General features: G+C 35.2%; 1 protein-coding gene and 1 long non-coding RNA gene across 2 annotated transcripts; both read left to right on the top strand.

The window, feature by feature from the left end:
* Positions 1 to 1,264: 1,264 nt before the first annotated feature.
* On the top strand, positions 1,265 to 7,081 carry LOC127842610 (uncharacterized). Its single transcript, XR_008031738.1, has 4 exons — positions 1,265 to 1,301; positions 4,741 to 4,811; positions 5,315 to 5,544; positions 6,889 to 7,081. It is a non-coding gene; the product is annotated as an uncharacterized LOC127842610 (long non-coding RNA).
* Positions 7,082 to 7,094: 13 nt separating this feature from the next.
* On the top strand, positions 7,095 to 18,906 carry LOC127842607 (uncharacterized). Its single transcript, XM_052372197.1, has 5 exons — positions 7,095 to 7,910; positions 8,842 to 9,121; positions 9,726 to 9,921; positions 11,203 to 11,325; positions 14,624 to 18,906. Exons 1-5 carry the CDS (start codon positions 7,132 to 7,134, stop codon positions 14,821 to 14,823), a joined length of 1,578 nt encoding a protein of 525 aa, XP_052228157.1. The 5' UTR covers positions 7,095 to 7,131; the 3' UTR covers positions 14,824 to 18,906.
* Positions 18,907 to 19,001: the final 95 nt, after the last annotated feature.

Genomic DNA, 19,001 nt, shown 5'->3' with positions numbered 1-19,001 from the left:
AAAGCGAGTCGCTGTCGGTAAAAAGGGGATACCCACAGTTAGGGATTCCAAGTGTCATTTGTAATGAATAGGCTTCATACGCGGAGAGGGGGTTAATTAAAAATGAACAATATTATATGGACATGCCACTCGTCCTAAAGGAAAATGCAAGCGTCTAATGAACCACAATGATTAAACAAGTTACCGACAAGTCTCCATTGCAGTGAAAAGTCGCAAATTAGGAAGAGATGCGCGGATGCGATTTTTTATCGCATTGAGTAAATTTTATTGCGATTTTCGTCAAAATAACGCGAGAATATCGTGCAATCGCGCCCAAAAGTGATCCCTGGTTAAATATATTTTTTTACCAGTACAATAGCATTATGTTTTGTCCCAAAGTTGTTCAAAGATTACTGGAAATTTTCAGGAAGACAAGTTGCTGTTGTTGATCCTTCGAGGCAATTTTCTGAAAATGAATTGGGATGTGATTACGATGGACTACCATCAGATGATGAGAGTATTGTACTTTCATCTGGTTCAAGCTATGCACCATCGGTACTGTCAGGAGAGGGTATGTGTATTTCACATAAAGATATGATAGGGCTACTATAATTTAAAACAGGGTTTTAAAGCAAGACTTAGCTAATGTTAACATTTAAATGATTTAAACTTAGACACAAAGTGCTCATTTGTGGTCAGCAGTCATCTGTCATTTTGATTCAGTGTACTTTGTGAGCATTTTTGGGGAAGGCTTAGGGAACTTGTGTGAATATACAAAGTTTTAGTCAAGAGAATTGGAATTTCTCAAAAAAATGTTTGGGGACTTTTATTTCTGCTTCTTGGGAACTATGACAACTACATATCAGGATTTGCATGATGTCCTTCGTTTCAGATCTTCTAGTGAGACCTATATTAAATATGGGGTCTATATAAGAACCCACAAATTGTGCCCCTTAAATGTGTTAACTTTCATACTGGAATTGAGCTAAAGCTTTTGTGCGCAAACCATTGTAAGATAATTTTGTTAATTCAGCACCGTTTATCATATAATCATTATAATATTGTGGACTGGAATTAGGGGAGGCATACTGTATGTTGTTTAAAAAAAAACAGCTCTTGTTTATATTTTACCACAAACTGTAGATAATGAAGATGACGATGAAGATAACGATTCATCTGTTATAATTCCTGTAACACAAAAAACAAGAGATCTTGGACTGCAATAGGGGAGAGTGGCTTCTAGTGAAGATATAGGAGATAATGAGCCACCCAGGAAACAGAGGAACTTTACCAGTGTTGGGGCCATCCACATCTAGCGAGTTGTAAGTATTAAACTAGGAGGACTATGCTCATGGTCAGAGTATGTATGTGTGCCTTTTAAAATTAGCATTGGTAAATTGGCGTTTTCTTAATACAGCTTTTTAGTATAAACATGAAGTATCCCTACAAAATACAGAGGGGATTAGTTTAGCATTGTCTGTCTTTCTGTCCGTCCTTCCTGTTTTGTGTCTGGAGCACTATCTAAGAAACCGATTTTAAAGATTTTAAATTTTATTTTAGACAAGAAAGATTTGCCTAGGTCAATCACCTGATTGGGCAACCAGAGTTGTCAATTGACCAGTCAATATGAGTATTAACCGGGGCGGCGGTCAATACTGGTTTTATCCGGTCAATACTGGTCAATACTGGTCGATTGAAATGACCATCCATTTATCTCCTATCATAGTTTTAGAAAGAAGCTATAACCCTCTATTTTACTCACCAGTTTGTTAGATGTGTTATGTATTGTGAATTTTGTATAAATGAATGACTTAAATATGAAATAAACTCCAATAAACAAATTATCTTAACATTTTGACCACATAAAAATGTTGATTGACCACCTTATCCGGGCATATTGACCACATAAAATTCCCAATTGACCAATTACCTGGGCATAAGGACTACTTAGAAATCCCATTTGACCACCTGACTAGGCATATTGACCACATAAAAATCTCAATTGACCACCTTATCCGGGAATAATGACCACTTAGAAATCTCAATTGATCACCTGACTAGGCATATTAATCGCATAAAAATCTCAATTGACCACCGTATCTGGGCATAATGACCACCTAGACATCTCAATTGACCACCTGACTAGGCATATTGACCACATAAAAATCTCAATTGACCACCTTATCCGTGCATAATGACCACTAAGAAATCCCAAATGACCACCAGACTATGCATATTGACCATTTAGAAATCTCAATTGACCACCTTATCTTGGCATAATGACCACTTAGTAATCTTAATAAAATGTCAATCGACCACCTTATCCGGGCATATTGACCATATAGAAAACTTAATCAACCACCTAATCCTGGGGTAATGACCTTATGGAAATCTCAATCAACCACTTTATCTGGGTATAATGACCACTTAGAAATCTCAATTGACCACCTTATTTGAGCTTAAATAACCACATTGATATCTCAATCAACCACTTTATCCAGGCATAACAACTACACATTGAATATTTGAATCTCAATTTACCACTTTAACTGAGCATATTGGCCACATACATTGACTATCATAATTTCAATTGACCACTTTATTAAACCATATTAATTATTAACCACATGAATTGGCTATCAAAATCTCAATCAACCACCTTATAAATATAAGAGAATATTGACCACCACATACACTGGCTATTAAACTTTTAAGTCTCAATTTAGTATCTTATCACTTGCATTGGTGAATACAATCTCAATTATCCACCTTTTATCTTAAAGCATATTAAATGCAAAGTTTGCTAATGAATAGAATTTCATTTTCCACCATATTGGCCTTAATTTTAAATTTATTTATTTTACCTCATACCAGTATTTACATGATTTTATTTATTATAAAAATAAGGAGTTTCTATACTTTAATAGATCTACATGAAATATACAAGTGTTGATACTAAACACAAAGTGGTTATGATCACTAGTTGAATAACCACAGAATGGATCAAAATATTCATTTAAAAAACAAATTTATTTTTTACACAACTTCTTGACTAAAAAGGGTCAGCTGTCTTTAGCCTGCAATACGATCATCATTAACCCTTTACCTCCTCGACATTATTTTTCTTATGCATGCCTTTATGAACATGAAATAATATATGTTTATGGTATTCAAATTTAAAGATCTTGCCATTCATTAGGATACAGAGTATAAGCAACATATTTACTTTTTGAGAGATTAGACGATACCCATATAATAGAATCTGCTCAATTTGCCAACATTTTCTCAGATTATTATATGGTTAAAGGGTTTACAGGGGCATACATGTGCAATCAACACCTTTATGCTAAATCAGACTAGAGGACTACTACACCAAGATTAGTTGGGGAGGGGTTAATTAAGATATTGAATAATCAACAGGTATCAGGTACCCCAATAAAATAAGGAGGAGTGGTGCTTACCATGATGAATATTATATTCAGGTAGCCAATCATTTACAAGTAGGTGTGTCATAAAACATGTCAGCTGATTGAACCATGACAGATGTTTAATCCACACCATGTTATTGCAACCTGCTGTGAAGCTGGTAGATTATGATTGATGTTTAATCTCATGCTGAACTAGGATGACAAAAACTGATTCTTTGACTATATGATTGTTGGCATTTTCAACATTGCTATTGACCACATATAATGGCTATGAAAGTCTCAATCGACCACCTGTTCCGAGCAATTGACCACATACACTGGCTATGAAAATCTCAATTGACCACCTCTTATGAGCAATTGACCACATACACTGGCTATGAAAGTCTCAATTGACCACCTCTTCCGAGCAATTGACCACATGCACTGGCTATGAAAGGCTCAATCGACCACCTCTTCTGAGCAATTGACCACATACACTGTCTATGAAAGTCTCAATTGACCACTTCATCTGGACAATTGACCACATACACTGGCTATGAAAATCTCAATTGACCACCACTTCCGAGCAATTGACCACATACACTGGTCATGAAAATATCAATTGACCACCTCTTCCAAGCAATTGACCACATACACTGGCTATGAAAATCTCAATTGACCACCTCTTCCGATCAATTGACCACATACACTGGCTATTAAAATCTCAATTGACCACCTATTCCAAGCAATTGACCACATACACTGGCTATGAAAGTCTCAATCGACCACCTCTTCAGAGCAATTGACCACATATACTGGTTATGAAAATCTCAATCGACCACTTCATCTAGACAATTGACCACATACATTAGCCATTTAAATCTCAATAGACCAACTAACCTAGCATATTGATCACATACATTGATTCACTGGCTAATACAATCTCAATCAATCACTTAATTAAGGCCTTTCAACAATATAAACTGGTTATTAAACTCAAGTAACCACTTTATTCAGGTATATTGACCTCTTACACCCGCTATTTAAACCTCAATCGACCACCTTATCAAAGTATATTGACCACATGATCAGGTCTTGCAAACTTCAATGGTCCATATATCCAGTAATATATTGATACACAAATGTATTTAACTGCATATTTCATTGTATATCTGATATTTCTACTATGAGTAGTGTATGATTAAAGAAATATGCTGAAAAATGTAAAAAGAAAAGTTAATATTTTCTATTGACCAGTATTAACCACTTTGGGAGTATTGACCGTGGCGGTTTTAACCGGTTAAAACCACGTGGTTAAAACCGGGGACGACACATGGTTGCTTGTCTATTTCAGTGATGCTACAAGCAAGAATACTAGTGATGGACATCATGGGAAGACGTGGAAGAAATCTTGCTTTAAAAATGGTAAATGAACACTTAAGGCCTAAAGAAACTTGTTTGTTTGCCCTTATGTCTTTTGCTCTATAAAAAAAGATTTTCTTAAATGTGTGTGTGTATGTGTGAATGTGTGTGTGTGTGTGTGTGTGTAATACACATATACACCATCAACCCCACAATACACGTATATACCAACAACCCCACAATACACATATACACCATCAACCCCACAATACACGCATACATCATCGATCCCACAATACAGGTATACATCATCAACCCCACATTACATGTATACATAATCAACCCCACAATACACGTATACATCATCATCGCGTGCGTGTGTGTGTGCGTGGCATTGACATTTAATATTATTCCTATCAAAGGTTTGCTTAAAATTTAAAAAATGCTGAATTTGAAAAATGTTGGTGGGGGTGGGGGGAGACCTATTTTTTGTGACAAAAACAAACTTGCTTAGAAAGCAGTTGATTTAAGGCATCATCCAGATCTTGCATTTATATCAATTTCAGTTTATGTTGAATCCTACAAATCCAATGATGGCAAAAGGAACTATTCTAAAAAGAGTTATTGCTACTATTGCAAGAACTTGTACAAGTCTAAGATGTCAAAACACCTATTTGCTGTCCATGCAGCAGAACCAAGGGTGAGGAAAATAAGTCAAATGGAGCTGAAAAGCAAAAGTAAAAGAGCAGAGCTACAGAAATTAAAGAATGAGGGTAACTTCAATCATAATGTTGAGGTAAGCAATATTTAGCAGTGACTTTTTAGCTCACCTGAGCACGAAGTGCTCATGGTAAGCTTTTCTGATCCTTGAATGTCATTGTGCTTCATCAATAATTGTTTCAAAGGGCAAAGGACAAAATTTGAAAATCTTCTTTTCTGAAACCAGGAGAGCTAGAGCTTTGATATTTGGGATGTAGCATCATCTAGTGGTCCCCTACAAAGATTGTTCAAATTATGCCCCTGTGGTCAAAAATGGCCCGTTCCGGGAATCAACAAATCTACATAGAGTTATATAGGGAAAATTCATAAAAAATCTTGTCAGAAACCATTAAAGTTAGAGCCAAGATATTTGGCATAAAGCATCAACTAAAGTTCCTCTACCAAATTGTTCATATTATGCCCCTGGGATCAATTTTACTCGGGTGAGCAATTAAGGGTCATCTTGGCCCTCTTGTTAGTTATGGTCATTTATTTTTCATCCATGCTCCTTAGCCATACCATACTTGTCACCTACATTCCTCTTATACACGTGTACTGAGAAACAAAAGAGAGTTTACACTTTTGTTTTGTGAATAATTTTTTTTTTATCTTTCACCAATTTGGTAAATGATTTTTTGAATGATTTTAAAAGGAAAACTTATGCATGTCAATGTTGGTACTCCGTGTAGCAAAACTCTGCTTTTACTTTTTGTCTTTATGGCAAAACACACAGATGCACTAAGAGCCGTGTGGGTATGCTTGTAACAACTTCAATAATGACATCATGTCAAACGTTGTTCCTCGCGAAGTCACTGTATTTATTCAATCAATGGTTTGAAATTCATTTCCAGTTTTTATTTTAGGTTGATAATTGTTTTCATTCAAAAGAAATTAATATTTAGGTACACTGTTAACTTTCTTTTGCCTCTCAGTATATGAAATCCTTCATGTACACGACCAAAAGTCCTTAGATCTTTGGCGTGAAGAATCAACTAGACTAAGAGGTTTGTTGCATAAGATTGGCCTATTGAACTTGTTTCTCAGGGCCAACAAAGTTGTATGTATTGGCAGAAATTGAAAACATGGGCTATTTTCAATATCAGGTACATTATTTTACATGTATGTGGGAAAATAAATGAATGTGACCATGACCTACTTTTCCATCTTTAAGCTTCAAATTCGATCCACAGGTTCCTTTAGCTTGATCATTTGAAGAATAAGAAGGGCTTTAATAGTCATCCTGTTGTTATCATTGGTTTTCAGTTAAAGTTAAGTGTGCAAACGCTATAATCATGAATATCTAAAGAAAATGTCACTACAGCATATTTTCTTTGGAGATATATGCAGGACTATCATAAACATCTTTATTCTGTTTTAACAGGTTCTTCAGAAAGGAGAGGGGAATTTGATTGTGTACAGGAGACCAGGCGTCCCAGCAAATGCATATGACTATATTCACTGTCGTTTTTGTAAAGGTTTTTACCATCACAAACTTCTATGGTCACATGTCAAAACCTGCAGTTTCAAACCAGATGGGGCTGAAAATGACACTGAGAGAAACTTCATTAGAGAAGCTAGATTTGAAATAGCCCCATTTCTTCAACAACAGGATGAAGATATTGAAATGTTAGATGAAGTTATTGATAAAATGAAAGAAACCAAAGAAAATCCTGGTCTGAAGAAAGTTTGTCAGGAAGATGAGTTAATAAGACAGTTTGGGTTGTATCATCTGGGAAGATTGGGACCACTGGAAGAGCAAAGACTGAAAGACCAAGACAATGTGAGAACAAAAATGAGAAGCTTAGCCAGACTGCTTGTAAGATTAAATGGAGAGGAACTGTTCAGCTATCCTTTAAGCCATTTCATCTGTGCTCAAAAATTTGATTTAGTGGCAAAAACTGTGAAAGAAATGTATCAAGAAATTGGTTCATCACAGCTGGGCTTAAACTTAGGACATTATATAAAACAGGTAAGCCTGCTGAAATCAAGCATGTGCCTTCGCAGACAGGACTGTAGGCGGAAAAAAGAGGCAAACGAGTTCACAGAAATGTTCGATGCCGAGTGGAAGGGAAAGGTTTCATCAGTCGCCAACAGAAGCAAGCGTCTAAAAGCAATGAACAAAAGATGTGAACTTCCTTCTACTGAAGATTTAGTGTCCCTCAAAAAATTTCTTGTGGAAGAAATACAAATAAAAATGGAAAACCCAGCACCAACATATCCCGAGTATGTGTACATAACACACTTACTGATCGCCCGCATAGCACTCTTCAACAAAAGAAGAGTAAATGAGGTCTCTGAGCTGAAAGTGAGTGACTTCCAGAAGCGAATAAGAGGAGATGAATTAGACACAAACACCGAAATCTACAATTCCCTGGCTGTCAGTGAAAAGGCTCTGTTAAAGAGGTAATGCTCAATATTCCTGATTATGGCATTCAAAACTGATTTCAGATGTTTTAGTAGTGTATCAAATTATAAGTACCTTTTAAGTTTGTTGGAGTAAGACAAGGTATTCTGGATTCAAGGGCTTTGATTGTGTGCACCCTGAGGCACAAGAGAACTGTAACAAAACCATTCCCCAAGGACTGAGAATTTTTCTCACTCTTTGGACAGATTTGTCCGCCAAAATTTCAGTCTGAGATAGATTTGTCTCAAACTACCTGACTACTACTGACAGACTAATTTTCATTCGTAAGAATTTGTAAAAAAGCTAGTCATGTTGCAAATATGCATATCCAAATAACTGAAAGAGTCAACTACTATTTTAACGATACAGCACTTGCAGTAGTAACAAGTTATGTGTTTAAATTGTCAATTGGTCACACTTGTTTGTTTTTATACTCCCAAAGGAACATAGTTTGTTATCGCCTCGGTGTCCGTTTGTCTGTACGTCACAATTTCAAATCTGTGTTTTAATTATAGATTAATTTAAAGGTGAGAAAAAACAAATTTACCCCCCCCCCTTGAGTTGTGGATAAGGAAATCTGACCCCTCCGGTTAGATATAATTAATATATGTCCAAAAACTAAGGCAAGCCTCATTTTTGGACATATATCTCTAACCCTCAGGGTGAGATTTCCTTATTTACAACTCATGGGACTGGTAGATTCACTTTGTCTTACCCTGACAAATGTGGCACTTGTGTTTTCTTACCACATACTGGTCAGTTCTTTTAAAGATAATATTACAGCTTTTGAGGTCTCAAAAGTACTGATGTCATCAAACACATGCTGGAGAATTAAACGTTACATTTGGAAAAACAGTAATTTATTGACAAACATATAAGTGTCAGCATTCTTTCTGCTATTGTAGGTAGTAGTTACTTTTATCATTTCAGAATGGAACTTCTTGAGGTAAGAGGGAAGAGCACTCGGGGACTGAGGAAGGTGTTTGTAATTCTAAGCACCGACATGGTGGAAGGTTTGTCGCACCTCTTGATGGTTCGTGCGCAGGCTGGTGTACCATCAACAGACACGTTCCTATTCTCCAGATGTACAGATTCACCACAGGATGGCTGTGAAGCACTGAGAGTGGTCACATCTAAGTGTCACAATCTTGCCTTTCCAGAACGGGTCAGGACAACAAAACTGAGAAAGTATTTGGCAACTACTACTCAGGTAAATAGGTCTCTTAAAATTTTTGCTGCAAGGGGAAGCGAATGTCCAATTGTTCACTGTCTTGCATTATCCAATTTTTCAATGATCCTGAAATTTTACCTGATCTAAATTTATTAAATTCAGTTCAAATCAATAATCAACATTTTCTGTCTCAAGACATCAATAAAATAAAACCACTTTGCATCATTGCATTTCTCTTTATAATTCTTTCACTCATTTGGAGTCATTCCTGTTTTAAAACATTGGTTTGGAAGAAATTCACAGTAAAAAAATCTTTATCCTGATCCAGATTTGCAATTTCTTTGTGAACAAGGGGCCATCTTAAATAAATTGCTGAAATACCAACCCTATTTTTTCTACAGCATAATTCCTGTTTTTAAGTATTACATGTTAATATTTGATGATCAGCATGACCAAGCCTAAAAGACTTGATAAAGCCAGCAAGCTCCATAGAATTATTCCACAGAACAGTTTAACCATATATCCCATATTGGGTAGGGAACAAACTCTGTAACTATCTGATGTCTGACCAGTCTAAGATCACATGCCATAGATTATGGCATGGCCATGGCACTCTTAATTGATAGGTTATCATATTTTACAGATAATGGATATGAGAGATGATGAGCTGAAGTTAATTGCTGATCACATGGGACACTCTGTTGCCATACATACTGAAGTGTACAGAATGCAGACGTCAGTGCTTGAACGAACAAAAGTTGCAAGGGCTCTTCTAGCTTTAGAAGATGGTAAACTACAGGGGTTTAATGGTCGCGACCTTTCGTCGGTCAGCCTTGATGGTAAGTTGTTAGCTAATATAGGAATAAGGATATTCACAGTATCTGTGCTGGTTAAAACTTAAGCTCAACTGTGCAAAAGTTTTAAGATTTTGTTAAACAACAAGTATTTTTTAAACCTTAAACTGTCAGTTTACCCCTTACTCTATACATGCAGTAAATTTTTTTAGCTCACCTGAGCCTTAGGCTCATGGTGAGCTATTGTGACCGCTCTTCGTCCGGCATCCATCGTCCCTCAACAATTTGCTTTAAACAACATTTCCTCTTAAACCACTAGATAGATTTTAACCAAATTTGTCCTGAAGCATCCTGGCACTGATGTCTACAGTAGTTGTTCAAATCATGACCATAGTATCAAGGTCAAGGTCACTGTTGTTAAAAACAGAAATTCAGTTGCAGCTCAATAAATTGAATTTGCTTTGGCCTTTTGACTCCAAACTTAAAGTATGGGTAACTTATATCAAGAGGCAGCTTGGGATTGTTACCCAGATGTCTGTGATTAAGGTCACTGTTGCTAAAAATGAAATTCAATTTCCACCTAATAACTTGAGTTTGCTTTGGCCTATTGACGCCAAACTTCGTATATAGGTAGCTTATATCAAGAGGCAGTTTGGGATTCCTACCTAGGTGTCTGTGATCAAGGTCACTCAGGTTGCTAAAAATGAAATTCAGTTTCCATTTAATAACTTGAGTAAGCTGTGACCATTGACACCAAACTTGGTGTGTGGGTAGCTAATATTAAGACACAACTTTGGATTGCTACCTTGTTGTCTGTGTTAAGGTCAAGTTCTCTGTTGCTAAAATAGACTACACTACACTTATTAAACAGTTGCGCTAGGTTCTGTTTGCATTTATTTCTGATATGGTGCTGCAAAATTTATGGACCCTCTACAGAGGCAACTGATACGCAGGTGAGCGATTCAGGGCCATCATGGCCCTCTTGTTGGTGGGAAAGGTTTAGATCGAATTCCTGACTCACTCCCCAGTTGAAATAATGTCGCATTTAAAATGAGCATAATATGTTTACTTTGCTTCATTTCTGACTTTTCGAATAGTCAAGAGTGCAGTTGTTTCCATCTGGCTCTTGTTATTCTTCCACTACTTCTGATTTATGTAGGGTAGTGGTCAGTCTGGTGTAGGTTTGTGCTTAGTTACCAACTTAGGCCAGAGCCCTAAGTATGCCCAGGAATGGTGAGTAGGTTAACTGACCGCCATGATATGACGGAAATAATGCTAAAAGTTGCCACACACACTCTCAGCAGAGCAACACATCCTTTCTTGCAGAATTGCCTGAACCTGAACCTTACAAAGCAGGGTCATTTGAAGAATTGTCTGAACCAGACAACAGCTATGAGGATGTTCCTGAAGTTGAAACAGAAGCTGTACAGAAGCCTCATGCATGTACAGGTATTTATTTTATATGAATACTTTTGTAGCTGTAAAAAGTGTTGTGTCCTGACTGACTAAAAACTGACGTTTCTCTTTAATGAAACTAAAATCAGCCCAGGTTGGTTGAGTTAAAATACAGTTTCCTCTGATGTGAAGGCTGTAGGTATTAGCCTCAGCTAGGTCATTCTAATAAACCTGATTATCAGAAGAATAGTCTGAGCTATTGTACTCGCCCAGGCATGACACCTTGGTTAATGTTTAGCATGCAAACACTTTATCATGAATATCACAAAAACGTCAAATGTATTAGCTTGAAACTTCACATGTGTCTGCTCCACTATCACATCTACTGCCATAATCAAGTTTGATTACTCTAGTTGGAATAGTTATTGAACTATGGCCTTTGTTTGACAGTTGTGATAGTAAATAGCACTCTCATATCAGTGTACTTGAAGAGGTTGCTGTGGAATTGTGATGGCATTTACCACTTTTTACAACATCCTTATGTCAGTGAACTGGAGAGATGGTTTGACACAATCCTGATACCAGTTTACTTGAACAGGAGGCTGTTGAATTGTGACATCATGTAAAAAAATTAAAAATCCTGTCAGAAATCACAAGAGTTAGAGCATTGATATTATGTATGTAGCATGGTATTATGGTTCTCTACCAATATTGTTCAAATTATGGCCTGGGGTCATAATTGGCACTACTCCAGTGTTGCTAAGTTTTCATAGGGTTGTATTGGGAAACACTAGGATTCACTTAGTTTATTATTAATATTAGTTTAAAGACTTCTCGGCTATCGCCTTGGTCAATAATGACTTTTTGATGCATATTACATCATGTATTAGAGCTGAAAAGTTCATAACGGTGTAATATGAAGTAAACTGTACAGAGTTTGGCCTCTATTTTAACTAGAGGTTTGAAGTCTGCTCATATTATGCCACTGGGGTCATATTGGCCACACCCTTTATATGTATATATTTATGTGGTCCACCTTTATATGTATAGAAGGAAATATTCCATCTGGGCCCTCTATTTTGCAGTGTTAAACTTAAGGAGTCTAACTATATTTGAAGCCTATTATAGATTTTTCACACTTCTGAATATTTTAATTATGTTTAAAGCATATACATCGATAAAGTACTGTTTTAAAATGTCATTAAGGTTTATATTTTTAATGTTTGCATTTGCGTGTCATAATTATGAAAAGAAAATTGTTCACATTCCAAAGTTTTTGATTTGCGATAAAATTTACAATTGTGTTTCAATTTCATTCAAACAAACTTTGTATTGTAAATAATATCAATATGGAGGGAACCGTGTTGCAAAATTTTGATATCCGAATGCGTTTCAAAGATATTGAGAAATAACCATTTTTTTTGCTATTTTTATTACCCTCTATTACTTCAAATAACACAACTTTCTTTTAAATTGGACAATAAAAATTCTGTGACACGGTTCCCTCCCCGGGGGATAGATTTTGATGTGTCGAAAACCGCCTGAAAATCAGATAACAAATAACAAAACTATCCCAATTCAAAAACTCCAAACGATTGGAAAATCAGTTCTCTAAAATCACGCCCACAAAGATCTAAAACCCTATCAGACAAGTTATCAGGGCAATAATCCATATCTATCGGCTAATCAAGTTGCAGATCTTTCGACAATCATCACATAAACCAATTCATAGACTCCGTCCAACAAAATAATCAACAAATGTTGTAATTAGGCTTGTCACATGCAGCAATAACAGCTCATTATTTTTACTAAACAAAATGATTCTTGTCATAAATGTGTTGTATACAATGCCTGTGTTATTGTCGCCATTGTGTATAACACTGTCACATTAAATATCCAACCTACACCTCTTCCAAACCTACAAGGGTAACATGCTCACCAACGCCTATGACAGTCTCCTTCAGCATTGTGAAAATAACATGGTCACACATCTAGAAACATTCCTCATTTCTCACTCAGTAAACATGTTTGTAAATCCTTTCACAATAACATACAGCTCTTAGAGCTGCTATTCCGGCCCTTCATGACTTTGATTTTTAGTTTCATGAAATTACATTAATTAATGTTCTTTTAAACATTTGTGATAATTAAGATACACGAAATGTCTTAAAATAAGTGAATATAAAATATATGTTCTGTTATTAAAATTATTTTCAAGTCGTATTTTAAATAATACATGAAATAAATGACATATAAGATACTTTGAATAAAGGCAAGTTCATAATCATTCTTTTAATAATATTTTTTTTCAATATACTGAAATTTCTTTTAAAAATAATTATATATTATTAAAGTAGAATTTTACCGTATAGTATAATATAATACTATCTCGTTACTCAACATTGATATTGTAAATATCCTCGCCAATTGAATTGAAAAGGAATTTTAATATGCCCTATTACATACCCCTTTCCATACAAAAGAATAATATGCATTTTAGTGCAGTGCATTTGAACATTATTCCAAGCGTGGTTAATATTGTTTTTAATGTGTTGATGGTTTTCAATGGGTTGTTACGGTTACATAATTAACGCAATATAATTATTCTCAACACCTTTCTCAAACAATACAACATGTACCTAAAATGCACCTTTCTTATGTTGGCCACTGTCAAAGTAACCGATGATAATTGCGATCTTTAAATGACATAGTCACGCTTTATGTCAAAAGACATTAATTTTCACATGTTAAACGGTTTCTCCGATGGGTGAAGCAAATTGTGGAACATGTTGTTTGATGCTCTAAATTGGTTGGTAATTTAGAAATAACTTATATATTATGCAGATACTCCCCGTATCATCATACACGGGTCCCGTAAACCAAGATCCACGGCATATTTCTTTCAAATTATCTTTCACTGTCTCATCAAATTTCGTAATTGCCTGTTTGTTTCGTTTGTTTCCCATAACTGCAGTTAAATGAATGAATGACAGAGGCTTAATCACAAACAGTATTCTTTCTCATAGCCGTTAATCTGTTTAATAAGGGGCAATAAATCGCACAACTGTATCAATGCGCTGATTACCCCGTAGGCGCCCCTCTTACTGAGTGACTGCGATTCCCAATATGGCAGCGCGGCGAAAACAAAAGTAGAAACGTGCGATGCGTTGAAACAAACGGCGCTTTATACAATATCTACTTATCATATCTGCATAAAAATGGTATCAATATGCAGATAACAAAGTTGTCTTTTAATATAATTTAAAAACAAAAAAATGCATTTTATAGCCTTCAAATATAGTTAGACGCCTTAAGTAGATATAAGAATTTGCATTTTCTTTTAATATTTCAGGATCAAAAAAACGATGGTCGAAAGAGGAGGAGAGTGCTCTACGGGAAGCCTTTGACATTCAGATAAAAATGCAGAAAAACGTTTCAACAATGGAGATCAGGAAAGCACAGAAGTGTTATCCTGTGTTGCAAGACAGATCAGAAGCTGTTATTCGGACAAAAATAAACAACATCAAATTAGGAAAATACAAAAAAATATGAACTGAATTCAACCACTGCTAGATAAGGGTAATTTAAAAAAAAATAAAGCCATTGGTTTACAGTTGTATGATCATGAACATTTCTTGTGTCAGAATGCCGAAATTGATGAGTGAATTGGACTTTGCAAAGACATGTGTTTTTGAAATTATAAATGACTTTCACTGTTTAGTTTTCGCAGTGACCTTTGGAGGAAATTGCTTTTCCAATCAATAACTGGAGAACCGTTGGGCCAAGCTTTGTGAAACTTAATAGGAAGGTTTGTTTTTTTGTTGACCTCTATTGTTTTTAGGTGACTAGGTCAAAGGTCAAAGTGACCTTGTATGTTCAAACACTGTGAAAGAGTTGGGCCTAAGTTAAAGAAACATAGTGTAGTTGGCTGTGACCAGTAGATGGCACCTATGAATTTTCAGGTCACAGAATAAGTTCAAGGTCATAAGTGCAATGTTGCATATAGAGATATTGTATACTCTCATTTTGCGACAAATATTGGCATGGGGCATCTGTGTTGTATGGACATATTTCTAGTTCATCAAGCGAGTTTGTATTTGTACCTGCCATGCACCGGCATTGACTAATGGATCAGTCTGGGTGCAAGGTGTGCAGTCTGATCTGGGTCACACTGTTTGCTAATCACCAGTAATTATTGTAGATCTCTTATGAACAGCATGGCCCAGTTTAGACTTTGATCTCAAGAGCAGTTTGGTCTAAGTCAATGCTGGTTGCTGATGCATGATGGTTGCTTGTACATCAGACCTTATTTGTACCTGTTTAAACATTATTTTCTTACTTTTGTCAGTTTTTTTTTCATTTGTTGTGTCATTATATTTAAGGTCCAGAAGCACAGTTGTCAATTACGTTGGAGCAGTATTAGAGTCACTACATTACTTAAACATACTGACCTTTTTTAGCTATTGTGATCACTAGGTTGTCGATATTGTCTGCGCCATCGTCAGCCACGGCGTGCAAACACTTTTATGTAAGCCATAACATTTATTATCGCAAATGGCAAGAGCTTTCAAATGGCTAATATTTCATTGAGTGTGACCTTCTTGGTGACCTTCAAAAAAAGACAAGCATTGGGGCATTACGACTCTTGTTTCATCAAAAAAAAATATTTGTTCAAGGTAACTACAATTAGTCCTCTACAACTTTCACATTTTATTTAGTTCAACAGTTCTATCACATTTTACAAGTTTTACATATTTTTGAGAAAAAAAGTAAAGCTGTGCTACTGTGGACATTCATTGTTTTACTCTTTTTTATTATTAATTAATGATCTTTAAGATTGGTATCTTCATTCCATTTTGGACATGGTCTGGTCAGTATAAGTATTATACATATGAATGTTAGAAGGTTCATATATCTATGTTTGCAATTACAAGATAAAAATGCAGATAATATTGCAGCCAAATTGTGTTACAATGTATTACTATCTGATGTGTTGTGTGTCATTGAATAGCATAATCCATGAGACATCTTGCACCCAAGCTGATCCAGGCAAATGCTGGTCATGCCCAAAGAATTTTATCTGCCATTGATTCTTAGAAGGTTTGTGCCCAGCACATCATCAGGCACATTGAATTTTTACCGTAATGTAACAATAATACATTGTTCTGGTTCTTACATAGTTTCAAATCGTGTATTACTGTATACAAAGTTCCCATTTTATGTCATGGGCACATGCAAGATGCACAGAGATGGCAATATTGATAGTCCAGCAATATCAGTAGATTTCTATATGAAATGTATATAAACAGAAATTTCATTTTCTTTTAATTTCATCATTTCTGGTCATATACCTATCGTTCATATTTCATTGGAAAGCTCTTGAAATTCTTAAGATTTCATAATTAAAAACTAAAAATGAGGTTAAACAAACAGACCATTTATTGTTCAATGTTCTTTTCAGTCAAATTATGGGAAAAAAATCATATAGTGTAACTTTTATGCTTATAATTTTCTGTAGACAATATTATATTGTAAAATATATTTATATCTAAAATGCAAAATGAATAACAGTTAAAATGATACCATTTTGAGCTCACCTGAGCACGAAGCTTTTAGGATCACCTTACGTCCGTTGTCCGTGGTGTGTCAACCTGCTTCAAATGACATCGCCTAAACTATGCCAATTTTGATAAAACTTTACAAGAATGATCATTGGGTGACCCTATACTAAAATTGCTTTATTTGTTCTGCTTTTGTTGCACAAGATGACTATCATTACTAAAAATAAAAAAAATCTTTAAGTGGCATATTCTTTTAAACCACTACGCCAAATTTGCCAAATAAGTTTACAGAAGTGATCCTTGGGTTATCCTTGACAAAATTGATTAAATCATTTCTTTATGATGCAAGAGATGGCAGTTGTCGCTAGAACATTATTGGATATTTTGACATGAACTAGTACACTAATTGTTCAGGTGAGTGTCTAAGGGCCATCGGGCCATCTTGTTAATATACCCTCTCAGAGCTGTTAACAATATTTTTTATATTTAGTTAAAAAATAACAGAAGCTATTAACATTTTCCCCCACTGTAATTGTAAACTATCAAAATGGCTGCCAGATTATTGTAAATAAGAACAATATAACTCTTATCAGATAGAAAAATTGGTGCTTTGAAAACTATATTGATATTTTATCTGTTTCTATGTATAGACGGCTTTGTAAATTTCATACAATGAGTAGTTGGTTTCCTATTGAACTATTACGCCATTTTGGCATAGAACGTAACCAAAGAATATGTACTTTGTGAAGTTGTTTAGGTGATGAGTTTCAGTACTGTTTCAGTCACTTTAAATCTACACGTAAAAAAATATTTATAAATATTTTAGAATTCATCCTCTTATAAAATGGAAAAGTTAATGAATACGTAATATACATCTGTACTTTTTCAAGTTAGTATTATTTTGTAAAATTGTTATGAATAATTTTATTCATTATAAATCATGTCATGGATTTTTAATTACATGTAAATCTTAGTATTGTGCTATAGTCATAATTCTTTTAACTACATTGTGAAAGTGTGACCTAGTGCTACTTTGACATAATATAATTGTTGTAATATCCTAAAATCTGTTGTAAGTTTTGTTGCTTGTTAATACAGTTCTACCGGTACTTGTTCTTGAGTTCATATTACTTTAGAAATTAATTATGTTAGATGTATGTGTTTACATCACACACAATTGTGATTCTACTGTATAATTATATAAGTAAATATGTCCAATCTAGAATCTGTTTTATACTGAGCTTTCATATTTGGTATGTAGCATTATCTAGAGGTCCGCTACCAAAGTTGTTCAAATTGTTCCTCTGGGGTCAAAATTGACTCCGCCCTGGGGGTCACAATTTTACATTGAATTATATAAGGAAAACTTTAAATGACTTGAACTGCTAATGGGATTTTGACCAAACTCAACAGAAATGGTCCCTGGGTAGTCCTCTACCAAAATTGTTCAAATGGTTCTGATTGGTTGCATAAGTACACATTGTCAAAAAAAAAAGGTTTTTAAAATGCAACTTTCAAAAATCTTCTTGTCTGAAACTACAAGACCCAGAGCTTTCATATTTGGTATATAGCATCCTCTAGAAGTCCTCTTCCAAATTTGGTTTAAGTTATGCCCCTAGGGTTAAAATTGACCCCGCACCGGGGGTCACAATTTTACATTGAATTATATAAGGAAAACTTTAAATGACTTCTTATCTTGAACCGTTAATGGGAATTTGAACAAACTCAACATTAACGGTCCCCTTACCACAATTGTTCAAATGGTTCTGATTGGTTGCATAAGTAGGTCAAGGGGTAAAAAAATAGGTTTTCTAAATGCAATTTTCAAAAATCTTCTTGTCTGAAACTACAAGTCCTAGAGCTTTCATATTAATTTCATGTATAACATCATCTAGAGGTCCTCTACCAGTATTTGGTGGACAACATTAGTGGTCCTCTGTAAATGGCTCCATTGTGACCTTTGACCTTTTCCTAAGGTGAGCGACCCAGGGCCCTTTGGGCCCTCTTGTTATTTTTCATTAAAGGGACTCTCTCAGACACGTGTAATTTGGGAGTAAATAAACGTTAAAAATTTGATATTCAACTTCCTCGTCACTATACCAAAGACCGCTTTCATTTTCCTTACTTATATATCGCGTACCATTTGGGTCAAAAGTCAACAAGACCTAC

The sequence above is a fragment of the Dreissena polymorpha genome, chromosome 8 (assembly GCF_020536995.1).
Source record: "Dreissena polymorpha isolate Duluth1 chromosome 8, UMN_Dpol_1.0, whole genome shotgun sequence".
In the NCBI taxonomy this organism is placed as follows: domain Eukaryota; kingdom Metazoa; phylum Mollusca; class Bivalvia; order Myida; family Dreissenidae; genus Dreissena; species Dreissena polymorpha.
This window is presented reverse-complemented; position numbering and strand designations above follow the sequence as displayed.